The sequence below is a fragment of the Centruroides sculpturatus genome, unplaced genomic scaffold, assembly GCF_000671375.1.
Source record: "Centruroides sculpturatus isolate CEXI.00-Female unplaced genomic scaffold, Cexi_2.0 scaffold202, whole genome shotgun sequence".
NCBI classification, from domain to species: Eukaryota; Metazoa; Arthropoda; class Arachnida; order Scorpiones; family Buthidae; genus Centruroides; species Centruroides sculpturatus.
Window position 1 is genome coordinate 200,050 of NW_019384441.1, and position 24,406 is coordinate 224,455.

A 24,406-nucleotide genomic window follows, 5' to 3' on the forward strand; every position below is an offset into this window, starting at 1 on the left:
AAAATGCTAATGTTTTTTATAAAAACAATTATATTTTTCTAAAGATTAAAACATGCATTCATATATACTGTATAATAATAATAATAATAATAATGTTTATCAGTTTAATTATTTTATTCTTCATAAACTTTAATGTTCTAAATGCCCCAAATAATGATTTTTGTTATATTTATATTATAATTTTAAATATAGATTATTACAATATTGCTTGTTATAAAATATAAATTAAAATTTTTTACAGAATGTATCTTGAAGTTTTTAAATATAATTTTTCCCTCTATTGTTATGAATTTAAAATGAAATTTTAAAAAAGAACTCAATATATTAATTTATTTATTTTAAATGCATCAATAGTAATGCCATAAAATACAAGGGATTACTCCCCCATTATAATAAAATGCAAAAACTCCCATTAAAAAATATTTTAATTTTGTAAAATTAATAATTTTCAAATTATTTTTAAGAATTGTTATATTATGTTCATACTTTATGGGGCACATAAGATAACAACTTATACAATATATGAGAATTACATAATTAAATTTTAAAACTTTTCGACTCTAAAAATGATTAAAAATATATATAATGTAATTTATACCATATTTTAAGTAAAATTCAGTAATATAAATTTAAAACATAAATGTTTTATGGAATTTGTAACAAGTAATAAATGTTTGTAAAATATTTTACTTTTTGATAAATATAAATAATATTTAATAAAAATATTTAAAAAATAAAAAAATCACTATATCCAAGATTTAATTTTTCTAAAACTTAATATTTATTTCCTATATTATTATTTTCTATTCTACTGTATTGCACAAGTTAAAATTTCAAAATATTATAACAAAAAATATTTCATTTATGTATAACTTTCTTTGACTTCTGTAGGGAAGGCAAGGTGCAAACATGGCTCAACAGCCATTTCATGAGGGATTCAGAATGAGAACACAAAAATCTTTAAGTTTTGGGAATGAAAGTTTGAGAAAAAAATATATGTTCACTAATGTAACTGTTTGTTTAGAACACTGTCAAATATATACAAATTGAAAACAAGAAATGTAAACTTGATGAAGAGAAATTTAATGGTGCTTCTGCAATTATTTTTCTGCAAACATTCAATGATCAGTACAGAAGTAGATGTTAAAGTACAGGCAATAATGTGTGCAAAAAGATAGACAATGATATATCATTGTCAAAAAACTGTGAATTTAAGATTTTCAGAGGAAAGATATACAATAAAACTTTTCTGCTGATTGTCAGCAGTGAAAATATTAATAACAATTCTTTATGATTGCCATAAAGGCTATTCTTTAGTTACAACATATAATATAATTTGTAATAACATGTATCAAGATATCTATACAATCAACCGATCTACAATAGAGAAACATTTGGTGCAATGACCAAAATAATAATATAACTCTGATAAAGAAGTTGATTATATGATATTTTTAATTATATTAAACTCTGAACAAATTATATTTTAAAATCATGCTACTAAAATTTAACTTGAACACAAAATAAATTCCAGTTTCCAGTTAAGGCTCAATGGTCTGCATCCAACAGCTTCGGGCTGTATTATCCACTAATATACTGGCAGTTCCCCAAAACAACACAAATTAGTGCACTATATACTAATTTTCATATGTAAAAAGGGCCAAGTCCCTGGATGGAGGTGGTATGTGTTATGTGTGTATGCTTGTATGTGTGTGTATATGTGTGATATATATATATATATTTATATATTTATATAAACAAAACATCTGGATATATAAGCTCTCTCTCTCTCTCTCTCACTCTGTTATACTTTGTACATAAATTTACAATGAAAACTTAACATGTGCATATGGGTTGCCAGTATCTATGCCTGTTAAGAGTAATTTTGTACAGGCAGGGAAGATAATTGCCTAATATCCAGTATTAGTCTTCAGATAACTGGTTATCAGTCTGCTGCTAATAGTGTTTAGAACCTTATATTATAAAAAGGGCACAAAATAAATGTGCAAAGTAAGATTTATTCAGCAATTTTGGCTAACAACCAGTATCTTTATACTAACACCAGTTGTTCTATCTAATAACTATTAAATTCTTAACCAAATCCATTCTATCTCAACATCTGTACAATCTGTACACCAGGTAAGGTATCAGACAGTACTTCATGATGCTGCTAACAAGAGGTTCTCATAAATTTAATTTTAAAATGATACATAAATATAGATATTTATATATATATATAATTTAAATAAGGAAAACTTTAAAAAATAACAACAAATATAAAAATGTACTATCGAATTTAAAGTTTTTGCATAATTTTTGAGCATGTTTAATTTCAGAATTTTATTAAACAGCTCTCCCTATTTATGAGAACTAATGCATTAAACATCATGATCTGCACTGTAACAACAATCAATAGCCTAAAATGTAACAATTAAGAAATTTCATTTAACATTAATAAATCTGAATTCTGTGCTTGGAATGGCAACAAAATAGGTCACTATTCATTGAAATTTTTTCATAAACAAATTATTTTAAAATTTTATCTAATACTATGTGCATGATTTGAACATTTTAACATGGAAATAGCTATTGAATTTATAATCTACTTATTACCATTCATAAATTAAAGCATAAATGCCATTACCTGGCTCAAAAGCTATAAAACCAACAACTTCAACAATCTGTTATCAATCATTTCTCTCTTCTTTCTATATTATATATATACATATATACTATATAATTTTTGCATTTATGTATTATATGTATATATATATAGATACATATCATGACTATATATATTCGAAATACCCTGATTATTTCTGAGAAAACAAAAATATTTTCACTTGAAAGTGTTTCTTTAAGTCACAGTTCAATATTCTATTTGCTTGACATGTGCTAGATATGTGCATCAATGTATTAGTGACAATTCTCACATAAACAGGTATACAGAAGACATTACTGAATTTTCTTAAAAACCTTCTTAAGATATTGCAACAAACATCACTTTGTACTTGCCAACCACTCAGTAGTGACAAATCACCAATTGTTCACTTGAAGTGGACAACAGGTTACAGATCAACATCATCTATAATACAGTATCTTAATTTAGTCACCTATAAAGTAACAATACTAGCCAGGTGAAACACAGATGCCATAACTCCCATCTCTGATGCTTTCCATTAATGTGTATAAGAGATAGGAAAAGTGAACTGCTAAAGCAGTTTTGAGGTATGTCATCTGACAATTCAATATTTTACAGCCAATAGGATCCCTTAAAATTCACAGAATGGCTGAGGCCAAAATCTTGACCATTTGAGTTAGTAAAACATATATTTGCAGATATAAAAACTCCTTTTTTTTTAAATGTAGAAGATAGTATCACACTTCTGCATGTATCATCTACAAATATTATGTATTTGCATGAGTTTTACTATGGGCATTTAAATTGCCCCTGTTTGCAAATCCTTTTCCACAAACTTCACATTTAAAAGGCTTTTCACCAGTATGAACACTCATATGTCTTTTGACAGTAGATTTTTGTGAAAAACGTTTACCACATACCTCACATGCAAATGGCTTCTCACCAGTGTGAGTACGCATGTGAATTTTAATTCTTTCCTTATCTGCAAAACGTTTCCCACAAACTTCACATGGGAAAGGACGCTCACCAGTATGAGATCGCATATGGCGAGTGAGAGATGTCTTTTGTGAAAAATGATGTCCACATAAGTTACAGGTGAAAGGTTTCTCACCAGAATGAGACCTCATGTGCAACTGATAGACGTTTTTTGAAGCCAAATGTTTACCACATAACTGACAGCGAAAAGGTTTTGCTGGATCGGTAGACAATAAAGGCCCTTGTGAAGATGTTCCTTGAGTCTGAGTTGGATGTAATCCACATGGACTACCATTTTTGCACATAACACAACACATTTTTTTATCATCTTCCTCTGCAGTATCTTTGGATGCAACTGATGTAATTGTTGCTGCTGAAATTCCAACAAGCACTGTAGGTGTAGCAACTGTGCATGATGATGTACTGGTTGCAGTAGTTATAGCAACAGAAGGGAAAGTTACCGTAGAAGTTTGAGAAGGCACTGGGTTAGTTAAGGTGGACAATGGAGTTACTGCTCCAGTTGTTGCTATTTTGGAAATTCCCACTGAAGCAATAGATGGTAGACGTACCAGGCTTGGAAGGGTAGCATTTGAATCAGATGAAGTCAAAGTAGCTATTTCAGATTCTTGTTTTTCTTGTTTTATAGTCATTACACCTGAAGGAAGTGTTCCTTGAGTAGCAAGAAATGTATTGGCAAGTGATGTTCCAATTTCACGTTTGACTATTGGTGACAAACCTGACACAACAGTAAATGGTGGAAGTGGACCAGTAACAGTACCATCATTCTTCAATAATGAAGGTAAAGTAGCTAGAGCTGCATACATACTATTGTTTGTTGGAGTTGCAGCAGCTGTTTTAGTTGAAGTAACTGCAATATTTTCTTCAGGTTCTTGTTTTATTGGGGGCACAGAGGTGGATACAGCACTTGAAACAATACTTGGTATACTTGGTAATAATAATGGGGAAATGTTTGGTACTGAAGGAGAATTCAAACCAGTCTGGACAGCACCTTCAGTGGTTAAAGTTGTAGGTAAGGTATGAGGAATGGACTGAAGAGCTGTGAAATTAGCTTGTAAAAATGCTAGGGCACTGGGTGATAAATTTGTCAAAGTAGAAGGCAATGCCACAGATGCAATGCTAGACAAAGGAGAAGTCACAGCAGCATCAGTAGTATTTGATACAGGTGAAGAAACTGTAGTAACTGATGGTTCTGTACAAGTTACAACAGATGAATCACCTGCATCTATCATTGATGATGAAGTCAAAGGATATTCTGTTATTGTACTATTTGGTGCTTTATTTGTATCCATAACAGTAGATGCAGTAATAACAGATTGAGAATGATGAACATGCCTTTCATCACTTCTGATTGTTGTTGCAGGTGGTCTAACCTTATTTGTCATTACTGAAGCAATCACTCCACCTGGTGGATGATGGACAACAGATGATAATCTTCCCTGAGTGGAATCTGTTGCCAAAAACTGCTGAATAACACTAGTTCCAGAAGAGGTATTAGAAGTAGATACTGTAGATACTGCTGTTTCCATTGCAAGTTGAAATGCTGAAATATTTTCAGATTGAGAAGGATTATCTTGTTCCATTGTGATACCTAAAGATGCCATTGCACTCTCAGATACCAACTTTTCTGTTTCCTGAGTTTGTACATTACTATTTTCTGCTAAAGATCCAGAATTTGGTGATGTTGAAAAAGGTGAAGAAGATGGTTTAATTTGTTGAGATGCTAGTAAAGTTCTTATTGGAGGGATAGAAGTAGATACTTGAGATGGTAGGGTTTGATTTCCAGTTTGAACTGTCATATGTTGTACATTTCTAGAACTAGAAACTACTCTAATAAGTTCAGGAAGTTGTGTAATATGGCTAGAATGAGATCTTGAAATATTTGATGTAGATTCTTCTGAGGTAACATCTTGATCAGAAACAGAATGAATAACAGTGGTAGATTCTACTTGACAAATCTGATCCATGTGATGTGATATATTTGAATCAACTGCATCTGAATCTTTATGCGGAAGGGTAGAAATGCATTCAAAATCAGACGCATCATCAGTTGTAGTAGAATCTGAAGTTGCAACAGCACCTGATAAAGAAAGTTCAGCACTTGTATCTGCATCAACTTTTCCTCGAGAGACTTCATGAAGCGAATCTATATGGACCTGTGTTGAATGCAAAGGATGGTCTACAGTAACTGCACCTAAACCTTTTGAAGAATTTGACTGATCATCTAATAAAGTATGAGGTATATTTGTTTCTGGTCCCATACAAGATGTAGCTGCAGATGTTACCATAATGGAAGAACTGTCACAAACTCTCGAAGGGATATGACTATCAGGAGTTTGTGAATAAGATATACAAATAATTTTGGTATCAACTAACGAAGATGAATCTTTCATTCCACTTAAAACTGAATTAGCCAAAGTTACCATAGTTTCTGAAGAATGAGGATTTATAATTGTTTGTTGAACATCAAGAGAAGAAAGTGAAGGAAAAGAATTTGTTTTTGATAAAGATGATGTGAGTTCAAGATTTAAATCAGGATTTGGATAAGGATTGTCAAATCTGCCTTTTGCTGCAGCTAAAGCTGACGAACGTATAATAGTTGATACAGGTGGTAAGCTCACTCCTTTTGGTATTTCATATGAACTAGTACGAGGTGGAGAAAAACAGATACCCGTCAAACCATCACTTGATATAGTGGATCTCATCAATGCTGAACTACTGTCTGGCATTATAAGAGATGTTTGAGACTCACCTAAATGAAAATGAGAAATTACAGAGGAACTAATACTCTTAAATTCTTGTTCTTGTACTAAATCTTGCATCTGGATGGAAGATTCTTCTGGAGGTGCAGATATTGATTCATTAGGTGTAACTTCACTAATACTATTTGATTCATCTATATTACCTATATCAGTTGCTAACATCTCTGATGTAGGCTGTACTACAGATACATTTCCTAATATATGAGGAGAAACTTGAGTTCTTATATCTATTTCCCCAGAAAGAAATCCTGTATGAGAACTATTTTCCTCTATTTGTGGAGTACACATATTTAATTCTTTTTCTGTTAATGAAATAGTACAAACTGCTTCTGATATGCATGAATGCTCCTGTAATGAGGACAATTCTGAACCATCAGTTGCAACATGTTCTACATTATCTGTCGGCAATGATAATGCATTCAATTTAGAATCTAATGGATGATTCATTTCAGAATGAATGTTTGATGATTGTGATGTAGATTCTGTTGGAGATTTGGCAATTTCTGATGAATGCAGCAAATTACATCCTGTCACAGTTGTTGATATGGAGTTGGTTGGTATATCATCACATCCTGTAAAGGAAGGTTCAATTGATGAAGATGAATGCACATTGAGACCATCATCATTGGTCCAGGATGTTTCACTGGAGCCCACCATGGGCTTTGTTCCCATAGTGGGCTCCTTACCACCATTAGTGGTAGTGGGAGGACCAGAAGAACTATCACTCATTGTTCCTTCTCATTTGACTCATCAGAGGAACTGCAGCTTTCCCAGGTAAATAAGAGATTACCTAAAAATAAAAACAAAATAATGAAGACAATATATTTTAAAAGCAGAATATTTTCTTACCAGACAGAAAGAATAATTTGTAAAATTAATTATTATTCATAAAATTAAATTATATAAACATCATCATATAGTTAGTTTAGTTTTTTTTAAATGCTTTTAAAATGTAAAAAAGATATGTTTGGTCAATCATTTGGCATCCTATGGAGTATTTATTCTGAGAATATGATTTGTAGTCAATGTTTGTTTGATGGGATATGGTAACACAGCATATAGTGATCTGCCAAGAGAGGCTATTTCCCAGAAGGATTTTCTATGGAAAACTGGCTCCTATTTAGAGTTTAGGCATATGAAGAAAACTCTACATAGCCAGTTTATTGATCAAGCATGAACTCACAAACTACTATCAGCCACTGTTGGAACTTGACATGACTGCTGCTTTGACTGCTACTCCCTCAAAGGGAGTAGCAGTCAAAGCAGCAGTCATGTCAAGTTCCAGCATGTCAAGTTCCAACAATTATTTTTATTGACTGCTACTTTTTTACTGACTGAGTATATGCTATTTTACTGACTGAGTATTACTGATGTATTACTGAGTATTTACTGACTGACTGAAATGTTTTTACTGACTGAGTATATGATATGTATTCAGATTTTATTGACTGCTATTCCCTTTGAGGGAGTAGCAGTCAATAAAATCTGAATACATATCATATACTCAGAATTTTTCAGGATGGTTTGGCATAGCTATGTTAAACATTGTCTTCAACCACCTAACTAATTAATGCAGACCTGACTAAAGTCATAACAAATATAATAAAAAAAAAGCAATAAAATTTAAATAATCATACATGCCAAATACTATTAGAAAAATAATGTACAGAACTGTCTGTTGGTGTTACATAAAAAAAATTTATTATGAAAGTACTTTCAACAGTATACAACTGTCCTCTTCATGCAAATTGTTTACAAAGAACATAACATTTAAATTCAAGTGATAGAATCTGAATAGAAACCAACATTTTTTCAAACTGCTTGTCCCACATTTGCATGGAATATAAATTACACACATACAATTTTTTAAAAATTTATACAACAATTCAAAATATGATAATATGTAAAAGGAAAACAATGAAATAAAATTGGATTAAAATATAAAGTATATAATTAATAATGAATTAAATGGACAATAAACAAATAATAAATGTTTGGGCACTAATGATTGTGAGGTATTTTATCACAAACATATGACTTACAACTTTAGCAGATTAAACAGTGATATCCATAGCTCCAGTATGTGTAGTATGGGAGAGTTACATGGTGACATTGCTGAGATGTAAAGAGATTTCCATGAGAATAACGTTTTTTGATCCCCACAGTGTTTTAGAAAATAAGTTTGAAACCAAAGCGGCTCAAACTTGCTCTCTATTACCTTTTTAGTTAACTTTGTTGTACAGTTGCTAAGTGCAACATCATCGCAATGTTCTGCAAGACAGAGGCAGAGCATTCTAGTAGTGGCTTTGATATATAATAATTTCAATCCAATTAGTGAATTTAAAACAAACAAAAAAAACAAATCAAACTGTATTCAATTTGTTTTTTCATAAGTTTGTTCGAAAGCTAATTGTTTGAAAAATATTTATATTTGATATTTGCCTGAAGATGGTAGCTTTATACTACTGAAAGTACTAGCGAGCACCTATTTAGAGCATAAAAACTCTAAATAGTTGCAAACAGTAAAGCCATAACACAACTACATTTTACATATTTAAATGTAAGCGTAAAGTGTAATTCATTTTATTAGAGAGTTTTTTAAATCACATTTGACATGTTTGAAGTTTAGGAGAACGTTTCCCATACACATTACATTTTGTTTCTTTTTTTATTGTTTGATGGAATTAAAATCTTTCTGAAACTCAAAGCATAATATGCTTGATATGCTTTTTATCTGAAGATATTTCCAACTTCATTTTATTCAAACAAAATGTGAAGTAAAAAGTTTAAAATATGCTTTTAAACAAAGAATATACAGTCGACCCCCCTATAAGATATAGATACGTTCCAATTTATTAGGAATCCGATTTCTTACAAGTCGTTCCAATCACAGCCTGACACGTGTCAAGTTTACGGACTACGGCTGATTGAAAGGTTTTCTTCCATAAAATTAATTGATTCTACACTAATCCGACTCAACATTTCCAAAATACGTATATTTTTTTGTAGTTTTATAGGAATCGTAATTATAGGAGGGTCGACTGTATATAATCTCACATTAGCAATAATTTGTTAAATTTCACAATTGTTATAATTAAATCATAAATCTATGTTAAGTAACAACAAAAATATGCAAAATCTTTCTGTTCAACCCAATATAACCTTTATTTATTAACCATAGCATTTGAGTATTATGTGGAAGCAACAAAGTCTAAGAGGAAGGCTGCAATATTGACGATTGAGGTGAAAAAAAACTTATCACAAAGCACAAAATCAGTACACACATGATAGATCTGAAAGCTATATTTAAGATGATGACAAAGTCAATGGTATGCAATTACTTAATACAATTTTCATTTAATTATACAGTATTTATGTATATTATTATTTATTGTTTTTGTGTTTTAATTTATTATTAGTAAAAATAACACAATTAATTAAATGCCATAATAATAATAATCATCATCATAGAAAAATTAACCCTTCCATATAAAGATGATAGATGTGGCCTGACCAACATAGTAAACCTTCACTACAAACAAATACAGACACTGCAAGAGTTTTTCTATAAAAAGAAGAAACATCACAGTTACATAAATAAGTAACTCTAGCAGACTCAAATAACACACCATCAAACTTACACTCACATCATATGGACACAACACAACCTATAAAAATCATAGACACCATTAAGCAATCATGGGCTTGAAAGGCACTCCATGGCAGGCATCCTTAAGACCTGGTCCAGGATTTTGTTGACAAAACAGCATCAAACAGCTGGTTAGCTCAAGGATGCCTCTCTGGGGAGATGGAAGGATTCATGACTGCCATACAGGATCAGGTCAGAAATAATAAAAACTACAGAAAACACATACTCAAAGATACAACACATGCAGAAAATGTCACATCATGCCAGAAACTATACAACACATCACTTCTGGCTGCATAAATATTTCAAGTTTTGAAATAAGAAAAAAATGTTAATTTCATAAAAACTATCAGTTTTTGGATACATATGTGAAAATTAGTTGTTTTTCAAGCTACCAAAGAAATTGGTAGATATTGAAAAAGCAAAAGAAAATTCTTCAATAAGGATTTCTCAAATGATAAACTATGATGGTTTTATATTTTGGCTATCTAGATCAGTGAGAAATAATTATTTTAAATTGCCTCAAACACTACTTCCAACAGATAGCTTCTTCAGCATGCAAACATTTTCAGTCTCTTAAGTATAATAACAAGCTTGATTGAATTGAAAAGATTGAATAAATTTTTCTGCTATTTTTGAAACCGTGCCAGTAATTTTTAGTAATTTGAACACAAATCATATATTGTATTTATTCAGACACTTGGCAAATCTCATCATTAAATTTTATTCAGATGATACGTGTTCATTGTATTTGTATACGTTTCAGGCATTTCTTGCCCCTCTTTAGCCAACTTTTAGATTACAGATTACTGAAAATTAAAACCATAAAATTCCTTTGCACATTTAACTTGTTATCCATTAAATTACAAATGTTTGTAAGGTTTGAACCTTTAAAACACCTTTACATACTCGACTTCTTATTATCTAGTTATTCATTTTGAATTGTTATAAAATTTAAACAATTTAAAAATTTTTCCCATACATTTATTATCATGTTTAAATCAATTTAACAACAATACCAGAATTTACATACTTGTCTTTCATCAAAAATAAATTTTGCCAAATGAGAGATAATTGAGTTTTTATGCATTCAAAAAAACCTTTACTTAAGAAGGTGAAAATGTTTGTGATAAAGCTATCTACTGGTACAGCAGAACTTCAAAAACTCGGCTCTCGATAACCCGGCACTCCGGATAACTCAGTCACACCCTGGCAGGGCAAAAAATTCCTTAGTTAATTAATTTTCATTATAGACAGCTTTATAAAAGTATAAAAGCTCTCATAAAGTTAAAAGTATTTTTCTGAGGTCTGTCTTATCAGGTAAATTACTGTACACAGTGTATTTGTTAATTTTCATTTTCATGTAGTAAAGGCTCTATGCCTTCATAAAGTACGTACTTTTCCTTTGTTTAAGGGTATTTGGGCAGTTTATTCTCTGTTGTATTCTCCAGCAAACAATACATAGAAGTACAATACACTATTTTCTGAGGAAACACGCATACTTATCCTTTTTTAACCGCATTCCTGATAACCCGGCATTTTCACAAACTTGGTCACCCTTTGGTCCACATTAGGCCGAGTTTTTGAGGTTCTACTGTAGTAGTGTTTAAGGTGATTTAAGGTAATTATTATTTACTATTCTAGCTTCTGTAGGGTTTTGATAGATCAATGAGCCCAAACAACTACCTCCAGGCCAAATCAGTCCCATGGCACAAATTAATCCAGTCTACAAACACATTTGATATATCACTTATAAATGATAGAAATAGACATACTTTTTGTTTATATGGAATATACAAAATATGTGTAGCCTGCCTACCTACAAATTATGTACAATTTGACCTGTAATCAAGAAGTTGGACACCATTGGTCCAGATCTTTGATTTATGATTCTATAGAAACAATCTGATACATGATATAGAGGAGAAGGTGGTATTATGGAACCCCAATTACATTTTAGTGAATTGTAAACAAGGTATCATAACTACACCCACATTTTTTGTGCGAAAAGTACTGGTAACTAGTAAACTAAATGTTTCTAATTGGATTTTTCGCTAGTGTAATTATAAGTATGGTTTTTGAAGGCTTTTGTACAAAAAGTCCGAAAGTAGGCTTAGAGAAAATCGGGTGGTAATATGGAACCTTACTGTATATTTTCAAAAAAATGCTTTAATGTAGCCAAAAACAAATAGGAAAGGACAAAAAATGTTAAATAATTACAAAATTATTTACTCCAATGTATTTTATCGCAAAAATGCTTTTATAATAGAAAAATATGACCTCCATCAACAATATATATTCCAGCAGCTCTTTTTCGATATTCTCAGGAAGAATTGGCTTTCTACCTAGTGTCTTTTTCACAAATTGCTCTGGAGGAATGTCTGCTTGCAAATAGAAAGTTCGGAGGAGTTGAGTTCCATATTACTGTAAAAGCACCAATGGGGTCCGTATTTCACGCATCGCCATCTCGAATTAACTTATGTCTGTCAAGACCAAAATTTAAAAAACGTGAACATCACACAGATTAATATGTACCCCTAAGTCTCTGGAACGGAATACATGCACCAGTGAACCTACAACTACACGATTTATATTTTAAAAATAATTAAATTCACTTAGCATTCAAAACTTGTAAATTTTGAAAAAAACAAATTTGCTGATTAAATACAGACAACCGTTTAACTGAAGTAAAACGGGTTTTCCCCTTGCTATGGATGTCTGCCTAGTTCAGTTCGGCCACATTCCGCTACAGTTCGCCTTTATTATCAGTTCGAAATGGGGTAGTTCCATAATACCACCTTCTCCTCTATTAAATATTAATATAGAAATATAAATACCAATGATTTGAAGACATAAACTGCAACTTTACAGCATGTCTATGTCAATTCTTAATTAAAGTTCCAGTTATAATAACAATATACTTTTCCATTTTATGGAATATCAACTAATAACTTTAAAGATGTTGTAAAGATAATTTTCATATACCTTATATATTATTCTTCCTATTTTATATACCCTAATCTGGAAAACAATAAAAATAAATTTTTATTTTTATTGTTTTTCAGATTAGAAAATAAAAGCTTAAATATATAAAGCATTTATATTACATATCAGTAAAGATTTTGGCATATTCAATTCATCATTTGATGCTATAAGAATTTTTTAATTTCTTCCATTCCTAAAATAAAATCTTAATTATTTAAAATATATAAATATAGATAATGTAAATTTCAAAGTAAATTTTTATGAATCCTAATTAATAATCTTATATTGTTTAAATGTAAAGGTCTTAAATTTTTCTAAAGTTTCACTATTTCACAACTCTTCAATAAATATAATGTATGTACAGTACAGTCTCGAAAACTTGGCACTCGATAACCCAGCAGTCTGGATAACTCAACCACACCCTGGCAGGACGAAAAAATCCTTAATTAATTTTCATTATAGACAGCTTTATGCCTCATAAAGTATTTTTCAGAGGTCTGTCTTATCAGGTAAATTACTGTACACAGTGTATTCATTAATTTTCATTTTCATGTAGTAAAGGCTCTATGTCTTCATAAAGTACGTACTTTTCCTTTGTTTAAGGGTATTTGGGCAGTTTATTCTCTGTTGTATTCTCAAGTAAACAATACATACAAGTACAGTACAGTATTTTCTGAGGAAACACTCATACTTTTTTTTTTTAACCCCATTCCCGATAACCGGCATTTTCACAAACTCCCACCCTTCGGTCTACATTAGGTCGAGTTTTCGAGACTCTACTGTATTAAATATTTATTTTTAATCTTTTCTCTTAACATTTCTTCTACTCATGCTTATTAATACTGGAGTGGAAATATAGCACCAAACCTTCTTTGTAGAACCTTCTAAACAACTCTCCAGTAACTTATTATCTTGATAATGACTAATGTTTTTGATCCTTCAGGTGTATCTTCATCAGGTCAAAGAAAATTTTTAAAAATTTTAAAAGAAATAATAGCTTGAAATGGGTTTAATATCTTATATCTCGCTTTATAACAATGACATCATGCAGTGAATTTAACCTAGAAACATGTTCAATTAACAGAACATTTTTTTAAAACAATGTTTTTTTCTTCTTTTTTCTTCTTAATATTTATTTAACTATTTCCAAAACAATGTTTATGTTTCACCGAAGATCTAGCTGAAGGATCAAAAACATTAGTCATTATCAAGATAATAAGCTACTGGATAACTGTTCAGAAGGTACTGTACAACAAAGAAAGTTTGGTGTTAACATTTCTTACTGCAATTTCCAGAGAAAGAAAAATTTATTCTAAAGAATGAATGTATGTTGCTTTTGTAACAAACTCTGAAGATTATGTGGAATGGAAATGTTAGCTTTGTTGATAAACTCTTAGTTTCACTAATGGCTGTTTTAGTTTTAACTATAGTTCAAACACTGTAAGACTAGAATATATTATATCATAAAAAACAGTATACTTCTGAACCTTAAAAGTACAATTTTTGTGAGTTATATATGGTGAAAATGGAAAAATAATAAATAATAATAATAACTATTATTTTACAGGAAAAATAGTTCAAGTAGTTTTTATTTTTACATAATTTGTATATAAAGCTTTTCTCTAAAGTCTAATTCTCTCTTTTTTGTAATTTTCATAAAAAGAGAATATAATTTAAGCATGCTGAGTAATTTTAGAGAACTATGATAACATAATTAATGTTTAGGTAAACTCTGTTTAAAAATATAATTAAAATACAGAGTGGAATTTAAGTTTAAACCCTGTTTTAATGAAAACCTGTTTTGACCTTATTTCAAATTAGTCAAAATATAGTTAAATCAGTTTTAAATACAATATAAAAAAATAAAAACATTTAGTATTCCAACAAGTAATTTAATTAAATAAAATCTTTTTAGCTTTCTTTACAAGCCATGCAGAGGTTTCATATTAAACTGAATACATCAAAGAAAGGAATATATAAATAATTTATATTCAGAATATAATTCATCTAATAACAATAATACTTATTATTAAAATAATAAAAATGGAACCAAACATTAAAATTATCCTTTTAAAATGTCACATACTCATCAAAAAGAATGATAATAAAGATCATTGGTATTAGCTATTTTTTTTTTATAAACTGTTCATCAATATTCAAAAAATGATTAATACTATTGATTTGGACGGATATGCATTTCGGGCTTAATGCCCCTCTTCAGTCCTATTATTATTACATAATTATCAAATTGGTTACAGGTATCAAAATTTACAGAATTCATTTAAAAAATTAGTATACGCGTACAGTGATTTATATGATAAAATACAATTACCTGAGATAGTGACCATTAAGCTGGTATTACACATAAGATATATATACACATATTTAAACACGGGAGGAGGAATGAGCAAATAGTGCTATCAGATCAATATACATGCACCTGAGGATAGTATAATGTGTGTTAAAATAAAAAGTGGTATGCACAAAACTAAAAAAGTGTATATTAAAAAGGTGTAAATTATGAAAAATTAACGGAATACCTGTAGGATGTGACAAATACAGAAGAGATGTGTAGAGGACAGGTCTGATGGAAGATGTTACAAAGAAGTGAGGGATCCTTGTAACATATACAGAGGTTGGTGGGAATTGCACAGTGGGGGTTAAGGTGGGAGGATGGTAGGACAACTTTNTATCCTTTACAACCTAGAGAAATTTCTTAAAAATAAACTAAACATATTTGAAAACTCAATTAATAGCATTAAAAACACTGACCAGTTCATTAAAAACCTCCAAAACCTAAAGGTAAATAAAAATATGAGAATGTTAAGCCTGGATATCAAAAACATGTACCCCTCAATCCAAAAAAAGTTTATAATAAATACTTTAAATAGCCTAAACTGTGATAAATGGATAACCCAACTCGTTGAATTTGTTTTAGACAACAATTACTTTATTTGTAATAATAGTTTCTTTAGACAAACTGATGGCATCTTTATGGGCTCTTGCATCGGCCCCAAACTTGCTGAACTTTGCATGATCAACATAGACAATATCATCCATAAACTACAAGGTGTAATATTCTACAACCGTTATGTCGACGATTGCTTTGTTATTTATAACAAACAATTAACCAACCCTCATATCATACTTCATCAGGCCAACAATATCCAAAAAAACATCCTTTTCGAATTTGAAAATGAAAACAACAACAATCTCAATTTTTTAGACATCACCATACACAGACATAACAAGCACATTACTTTTAAAAAATATATAAAACCATGTAATGTCAATAAAGTAATAAATTTCCACTCCAGCACACCCATGTACATTAAAAAGAACATATTCATGATGTATATCAACAAAATCAAAACTCGTACTAGTAATATTACTAACCAAAACACCGAAATTGACCAAATTTACCGCATTTTTCAATTAAATAACTACCCCAACAGAATCATCTACCAATGGCTACACAACCCCCCTTCTCGTCAACCCAAACCAAAAACACAGGTAACTTACAAAAAGTTAGTTTATATCCCTACTATTTTTGAAAACATCCAAAAGATCTTAACACCATATAACATTATTTTAGCTCCCACACTAAACAATAAAATCAAAAATTCCTTAAAAATCAATGAACAAAGTAATAGTAACACAGACATTTTACTTAATAACAATCTAGTCTACAGCTTTGCCTGTACTTGTCATCCTAAATTCTATTACATAGGTGAAACCAGTAGAGTACTAAAAACCCGGATAAATGAACATATTAGAGCCATAAAATACTATTGATGTTTTCATGTTCTTATTACTGTAAATGTGGATATTTTGAAAAATCAATTTAATGTTTGTATTTACAATTTTTAATACTATTTATTGTTATTAAAACAATTACATTTTTCATTTTTATAATATCTAAAGAATCTGCTTTTATTTTACAAAAAGATACACTCAAAATTGCTTAATATAAATAAATTAAATAAATCAAAATGCTATACAAAAACTAATTATTATTGTTTTAGTCTAAACTTATTCATTTTCATAGGCTATATTCCATTTTAGTTCAATAACATCCATAAACATATTATATCAATAAACAACTTTTATCACTATGACAACCAGAATGCAAATGTAAATGTAAATAACTTGAAAATTAAATAGTACAAATTAAATTTAAAAACGTAAATGTAAAAATAACAGCTAAACTTCTGTTTTTGATTAAATACAATGTGTATTAGAATAAAAATACCAAATTTATTTTTCACTATAGGAAAAAAAGGGGACTCAATATATTAAACATTTTTCTTATTTGTATAATATGTCTTATAGCTAATAAAAAGTATTATTTTTGTCTTCAAATGGCAATAATTGTTCTAATTCCAATAAAAAGCTAATAGCTTGCTTTTACTAGTGGAAAATTACAAATAAACAATTACTAAATATTTTTATAAACAAACACCCATCTTCAAATCAATTTAAATGCAGAGAAAATTTAATTATCAATATTAGAAAATTTAAAAACAGGACCCAATTCAGAATATACAACATATTTGTAATAGAAAAGTTTGAAATTATAAATATAAAAATTTTAAAATAAACATAAATAAATACATTTGTAACTACTATATTATATAAAATACTAAGATATTATAAAAAATAAAAACTAAATAAGTACAAAAAGTAACTGAATGCACAAAAGTTTACAAAGTTTGGCAATATTATAACAACAAAATAAATAGATGCACTGCTGAAGTTGAAGATACCAAGAAACATTTAATTTAAAACATTTTCAATCATCATCAGCTAATAAAACATAATAAACAAAATAGAATTTTCTTTCATTTAAAATTATAAATTTGGAAAAAAAAAATTTTTCTTCTTGAGTCATGAGTAAAATGATGATTGAAAATGTTTCTAATCAAAAATTTTTTTTTTGTATCCTCAACTTCAGCAATATGTTTGTTTCATGAATAAATCAATTCACAACATACACTGCTGATCATCATAAAAATGGTGGTAATTGGAGTTCCAATAGTGATTGAGAGACTGGAATTCAACATGTCTATCAAACTATTAACATGAACTATAAACATGTCTATCAAAGAGTCTTAATTGAATTCCAGCAAGATTTAATTCAAAATAAAAATTAAATACATGGACCTGAAGAAGATCTCCATTTCCAGATCAACACATTAGTCCAAAAGTTTTTATTTTGAATTACATCTTGTTGGAATTCAATTAAGGCTCTTTGATAGATGTTTATGGTAATAATTTTCTTCCAGAGTGCCTCTGTCCACTTTCTTGTTAAAGTTATGCATTTAAGTATTCCTTAGTAGTCAGAGAACTTAAATCATGGAAGTGATTAATGAGATAAGTTGTCAGCAAATCCTAAAGAAAACTATTTACCATACTTTTCTTATTTTTATGATATTAATACACAGCAGTATTTGTTTGTTAGGAACAGGTTTAATTGTTTTTACATTCTACAATCTTTATGATACAAAAATTGATTGTAAAATTGTTTTACACTTTTCAAAGTAATAAGTAAGTACTGTAAATGAAAAGGTAAAAAAAAAAAAAATAAAAATAAAAAAGTGCAAAACAACTGATAAACTGTTTTTGTTTCTTATTCTGATTTATTTTTTGCAGAGAATTTTGTTGTCTCAGTACAGTAAAACCTATCTAAAATGGAACATGATAATATCATTTAGAATTTTTATTTTTGCAGATTTTCACTTATGAAGGTTATGCTTTTATTAATGCAGAAAAACACAAAAGTTAAAAAACTGTTACAATTCATATTCAGAACTGATTTACCTCCAACTTATCTTCTCCTCCAACGTAAGTTTTTAAATCTCAAAATTATGTCAAAACACTGAATATGTGTTTTTATACTACATAAAAAAAAACTAAAGATCCAAAAACTACAGAACATGTTTTAATTATTGTATTCTTGAGAATATTTTACTTCATACACTATCCAATTCACTGGCTATCAAGTTAAACAAACATAAAACTTTTTAATTTTTAAAAGACAACAGATTACTAGTTAATATCAATAAAACTTCTAAATCAATAACCAAGAAACTCAGTAAAACAAAAACATTCACATGAAAAGCAAATGTTTTCATCCATTTTTAAAGGATATTGTCAGGCTGATGTTTTCATATGCAAATGCATGATATTCAATTCAAACACATCATAAATTCTACATTGCTGCCACTGGTTTTAGGATACTTGATTGACACTGATTGGTAAAAACATTGTATATAATCTTGTAAGATTTAAGTTGGCAGCATTACCATCCATCTAAAGGAACATTAAACAGACATATCTAAAAGCCTATTATCCATCACCCTTATCAACATATGCTAGAGACTCAGACATAGAAGTCTATTTCAATCAGACTAAAATCCTACACAGAACAACAGATAGATTACACATCAGATATGTTGAGTTGATAGAAATTTATAAGACAGCCTTAAGAAAACAAGCCATCAACTATAAAGAAGATAACACAATCCCAAATCTGTGGAAAATATATATCCATTCAACATAAATCTTGCAATTCCTGCAAGATTATATATGCAATGTGTCCATCAATCAGCAGCAGCAACGTAGAATTTATGATCCATTTGAATATCATACGATTCCATATCAGAACACCAGCCTGATGATGTCCTTTAAAAATGGACAAAAACATCTGCTTTTCAAGTGTTTGTTCGTTTTACTGGCTTTTTTGTTATTGAAAAAAAAGTTTTATTTTTAATTTTTATTTAAAATTACTGTTATACTGTCTATAAGAATGACTGTTTTTAAGAATTAATTTTTGTTTTATGTCAGGAATGTTTGAACTTGGTATTATATTCAAAAAGATGGGGAAAAAATGCTTAATTCAGGAAAACAAATTAAATTTTTATTTGAAAATGTTTTCATTCTTTTATAAGATCATTATCAGCTGTGCATTAGAATGAATGCAATCAAAAGAGAAAATTCTACACTCAAACTTTCTTTTCAGTAACATAGTATTAATTTTCCATAGTTCTCAGAATTTTACCAAATGACACTGATTATTTCTTTCTTTGTCTGGCTAAGATGAAGAGATTGGATGTATTTTGTGCTAAAACATTTCACTTCTAAAAAAATAAAAATGCCAGTGATATTAAGTCTCAATATAGTCTTGAGACCTCATAATAAATGTGTTTGTCTTTAATACATACTAGTAGTATGTTGTATTTGTCCACATTACTTTTTCCCTTTGTTTTAACTAATTGGCATTTAGTAACATATACAGTGGGTGATCGGTTAACGAACAGTTTGGATAGCGAACAAATCGGATAATGAACACTTTTGCAAAAGATTTTTATGATTGGACAATGAACATATGTTCAGATAACGAACACTTTGCCAAACAAACATAAAAAGAAGTGATGGAAAATAACGAATACCAATTGATTTTAACTTGTCTTTTTTAGGTAACAATTCAAAACCTTTCAGAGTGTGGGAGACGTCAACATCAACACTCAACCCGATACCAATCAGATAGTATTCCTCCAAATTTTGAAACTCTCCCTTGTAATTCCAGCTTTTTGACAAATAATTTTTAGTCTTCACAAGACTGTCAGATGGGCACTTGTTAACTTTTGCATCAGGGTTTATTTATGAAAGGCAAAAGTTTAACTGTCCCATCGGATATTCATTAACATTTTAATACCCAAATTTTGAATTTTATCCAGGCCTTGCATTTAAATAATTTTTTGTGGGCTAGTTGATTTCTGTTCTCTGAATGTTTGTAACTGCTTTCATGAACATTTTATTTAAAAAAGAAACTGATAATATTATGAAGCCTAAAAAGAGGAGTGTCAAGAACTGTGCTCACTGTAGAAACCAAGTAAGAGATAACAGCCAAGGTAGAAAGTGGGCACAAGATGTCTGATGTTGCTAGGCAGTATGGCTTGAACAGGTCTACAGTAGGCACAATCTCAGCTATGAAAGATATATCAAGAAGTCTCAAGCTGCTAATGGAGTAATGAAAATCACATCTGGGAAATAAAGAGCATTTTAGAGCTCATAACGGAACCTGAAACTGATCTGATGACAGAAGAACTCTCCAAGAAACTCAGCGAGATGTGTTTTCTTTTGAAAAAAGAGGAAGACGAAAGCGTACCAATGTCGACATCTGCTAGTAAAAATCTTTTGAAGAAGTGGGAGGATGTCTGAACAATGATCATCCAAACCAGAATAAGGTTAATGGGGTTGGGGATATCTACAATTACAATACTATTAATTACTTCAGAAAAATCCTGAAGAAAAGAGAAAAGCAATTGACATTGGACAGATTCTTTAACCCCCACAAACGGAAAAAACATGACTAATAAAATGCAAGACTGCATACAGTAGACCCCCCCTATAACGCTTAGATACGTTCCACGCTAATCGAATTTTACGTTATAGGAACGATTAAATACATGATCCAATCGCAGCCCAATAGGTGGGAACTTTACGGACTAAGGCTGTTCGAAAGGTTTTCTTCTATAAAATTAACCGATTCTAGACTAATTCCACTCAACATTTCCAAAACACGTATAATTTTTTGGGAGTAATCCGTATAAACTATGCTATAAACAAAAAATTATAGGATTACTTACCGAGTGTGTATCGTTCGACTATGCCGTTGCTTAAAGCTGGTTTTCATCGCGGAACAACATGGCGGCCGCGATTTCTAATAACGAATTTTTTGCATAAAAATAACTTGAGCTTTGGAGACATCATTAATATAAATAATTTTTATGGCCGTTGAATAAGAAGTGTTTCTTTCACAAGAAATGTATAAAATTAGTGCTGTATTAGACTTACGGTACCTAATTTACATACTGTACAGACGATAATAAACTCAACTTACTAGCCTAAAATCTCCGTAGCGTGTTGCCAGGCGGCAGAAAGCATATATATAATTATAATAAAGTTACAATAAATTAAGTTAATATATAATTATATATACAGTACCTAATTTATATATAATTAATATATAATTATATGTACAGTACCTAATTTATATATAATTTATATATAATACTAAACAGACGATAGCAAACTCAATTTAGCCTCCGTAGCGTGGCGCAGGGTCGGAGGAAAGTAGTTCGGCTGCTCATCCACTATTGGTCCAGACTCTATCAATCTTGTCGCGAAACGACGTTATAGGAGGTACGTTATACGAAAGTTGCTACAATTTTTTCGCTACGTTATAGGAATTGTCGTTATAGGAACGTACGTTATAGGGGGGTCGACTGTATATACGTATTTTTATCTAAATATATAAAATTACTTGTCCTGACTGACTAAGTCACTGATTCATCATCGCCCAGAGCAAACCACTGAACCTAAAGAGGTGAAATTTGGTACACAGTTAGGGTGTCACGGAAACACACACTAAGAAGGGATTTTTTGAAATTCCCCTGCGGGGGGAGAGGGAGAGTATTAAGGCTTAACCGGAAAAACGGCTTCTACTGTACTATTTTAGATGCAATTTTTTGTTTTTATCTGTGTTGTAGTAGGGTATACCATGAGAATGCACACTAAGAAGGGAAAAAAAAATCGGCCCGGAGTGAGACTTGAACCCACAATTCTTGCTTACCGTGCAGATGCGTTGCCAATTACGCTATCAGGACCTCCAGTCTGATCTCCTCTTCCAGCATATAGAAGCTAATTTTATAACCATCAATGGTTATTACAATGCTGGCTGGGGACACATCTAGTGCCCACATCCTATAAGGCATGTGTCCCCAACCAGCATTGTAATAACCGTCGATGGTTATAAACTTAGCTTCTATATGCTGGAAGAGGAGATCGGACTGGAGGTCCGGATAGCGTAACTGGCAATGCACCTGCACGGTAAGCAGAAGTTGTGTGTTCAAGTCCCGCTCCGGGCCGATTCTTTTTTTCTCCCAGCAGTTGTAAATTATTTAAACTAAGAAGGGATTTTTCGAAATTCCCTGCGGGGGGAGAGGGAGAGCATTAAGGCTTAACCGGAAAAACGGCTTCTACTGTACTATTTTAGATGTGATTTTTTGTTTTCAACAATGTTTAGTCTTCATTAAGTACTTAGGTGTATTACATTGATAACATTTCAGACACTGTTATAAATATTTTCATATATTTCGATTTTTTAACCAAATGTTCAAACCATTTTAAATTCGAATTTGTTATTGCATATTGGTTCGATTATGGAACGATTGTAAACGTTCCAGAAAATTGATCAAATTGAAAACAGTTCATTTGATTTTCAGTAATTCTCATCATTCTCAGCAGTAGGTGTTATATAACAATTACTATGGTTGTTGAAATACTGAATATAAATGGGGTTTGCTTGCAAAACCACTGCAGGCAACAGGCAAAAGTTGCAGGTAACAGCTAGTTATTACATATAAATAAACATAGTAAACAGTATATATTTTTTATTTTTTGGAGTCTGTGGAATGAATTAATCAAATTCCCATAAAAACCTATGGTAAATCGATAATCGGTTAACGAACAAAAGTCTTGGAACAGATTATGTTTGTTAACTAGGCAATAACCCACCGTATTAATAATATAGAGGATTGGTTATACTTCAAAGTTATTGTAATTAACTATAAGTGTACTTTTAGTTACTATTACACTGCCTTTTTATAAAGACATATCTGGCACTAATCTGTAAAAGTTGACCAAATATAAGTCTTTATAAAAGGCAAAATAAAGCTAATGACAAATTACTTTATTCCAATCATTTAATTATAGCCTGATATTTAGGCGATCATTTGGTAATTTATTAAGTCCATTCTGTTCATCATATATGTTCCTGTATGATAAGTTTGACACAGCAATTTTGTGTTTTCCCCAATGAGCAGAGAAAGAACAAGAAACAATCAAGTATTAATTTATAAAAGGCAGTTTACACTTTATAGTTAATTACAACAATAGTAACAATATCAGTATTGAAATCTTTAAAACAAATGTTTTCCTAAAATTAAAGTCATCTCAAATGTTTAAATCAAATCAATATGAGAAAAATAAAACACATTTCTTATGAAGATTACATATATTTGCATATCTTTATTTTTGCTAATATTTTACTTTCATAAATAATCAATGGCATAGAAATAGATTTCTCGTTGATCTGGCCATATAGAGAGCAGTCTACTGTACAGTATTTGCCAACTTGATTAGACTGCTTCTTGTCCATAGCATTTATTTTTACACAATAAAGTGTTTCATCCTTATACAGTACAAGTATTTTTGTTTTGCAAATTATATATTTTAACCACTTGGCCATCCAGTCCTCATCAACATGGTAATGGCATTGAGAAAAAACAATGTTGCCATTTTCAATGTTGC

General features: G+C 30.3%; 1 protein-coding gene across 2 annotated transcripts in view; it reads right to left on the reverse strand.

The window, feature by feature from the left end:
* Positions 1 to 2,073: 2,073 nt before the first annotated feature.
* The window catches only part of LOC111620159 (uncharacterized threonine-rich GPI-anchored glycoprotein PJ4664.02-like), a 55,012-nt gene continuing 32,679 nt past the window's right edge, over positions 2,074 to 24,406 (reverse strand). For both annotated transcript variants that reach the window (XM_023362029.1, XM_023362030.1), the window contains exon 2: positions 2,074 to 7,186. In XM_023362029.1, the coding sequence (XP_023217797.1) occupies positions 3,409 to 7,125 (3,717 nt within the window). In that variant the 5' untranslated portion in view covers positions 7,126 to 7,186 and the 3' untranslated portion in view covers positions 2,074 to 3,408. The remainder of the gene's footprint in view (positions 7,187 to 24,406) is intronic.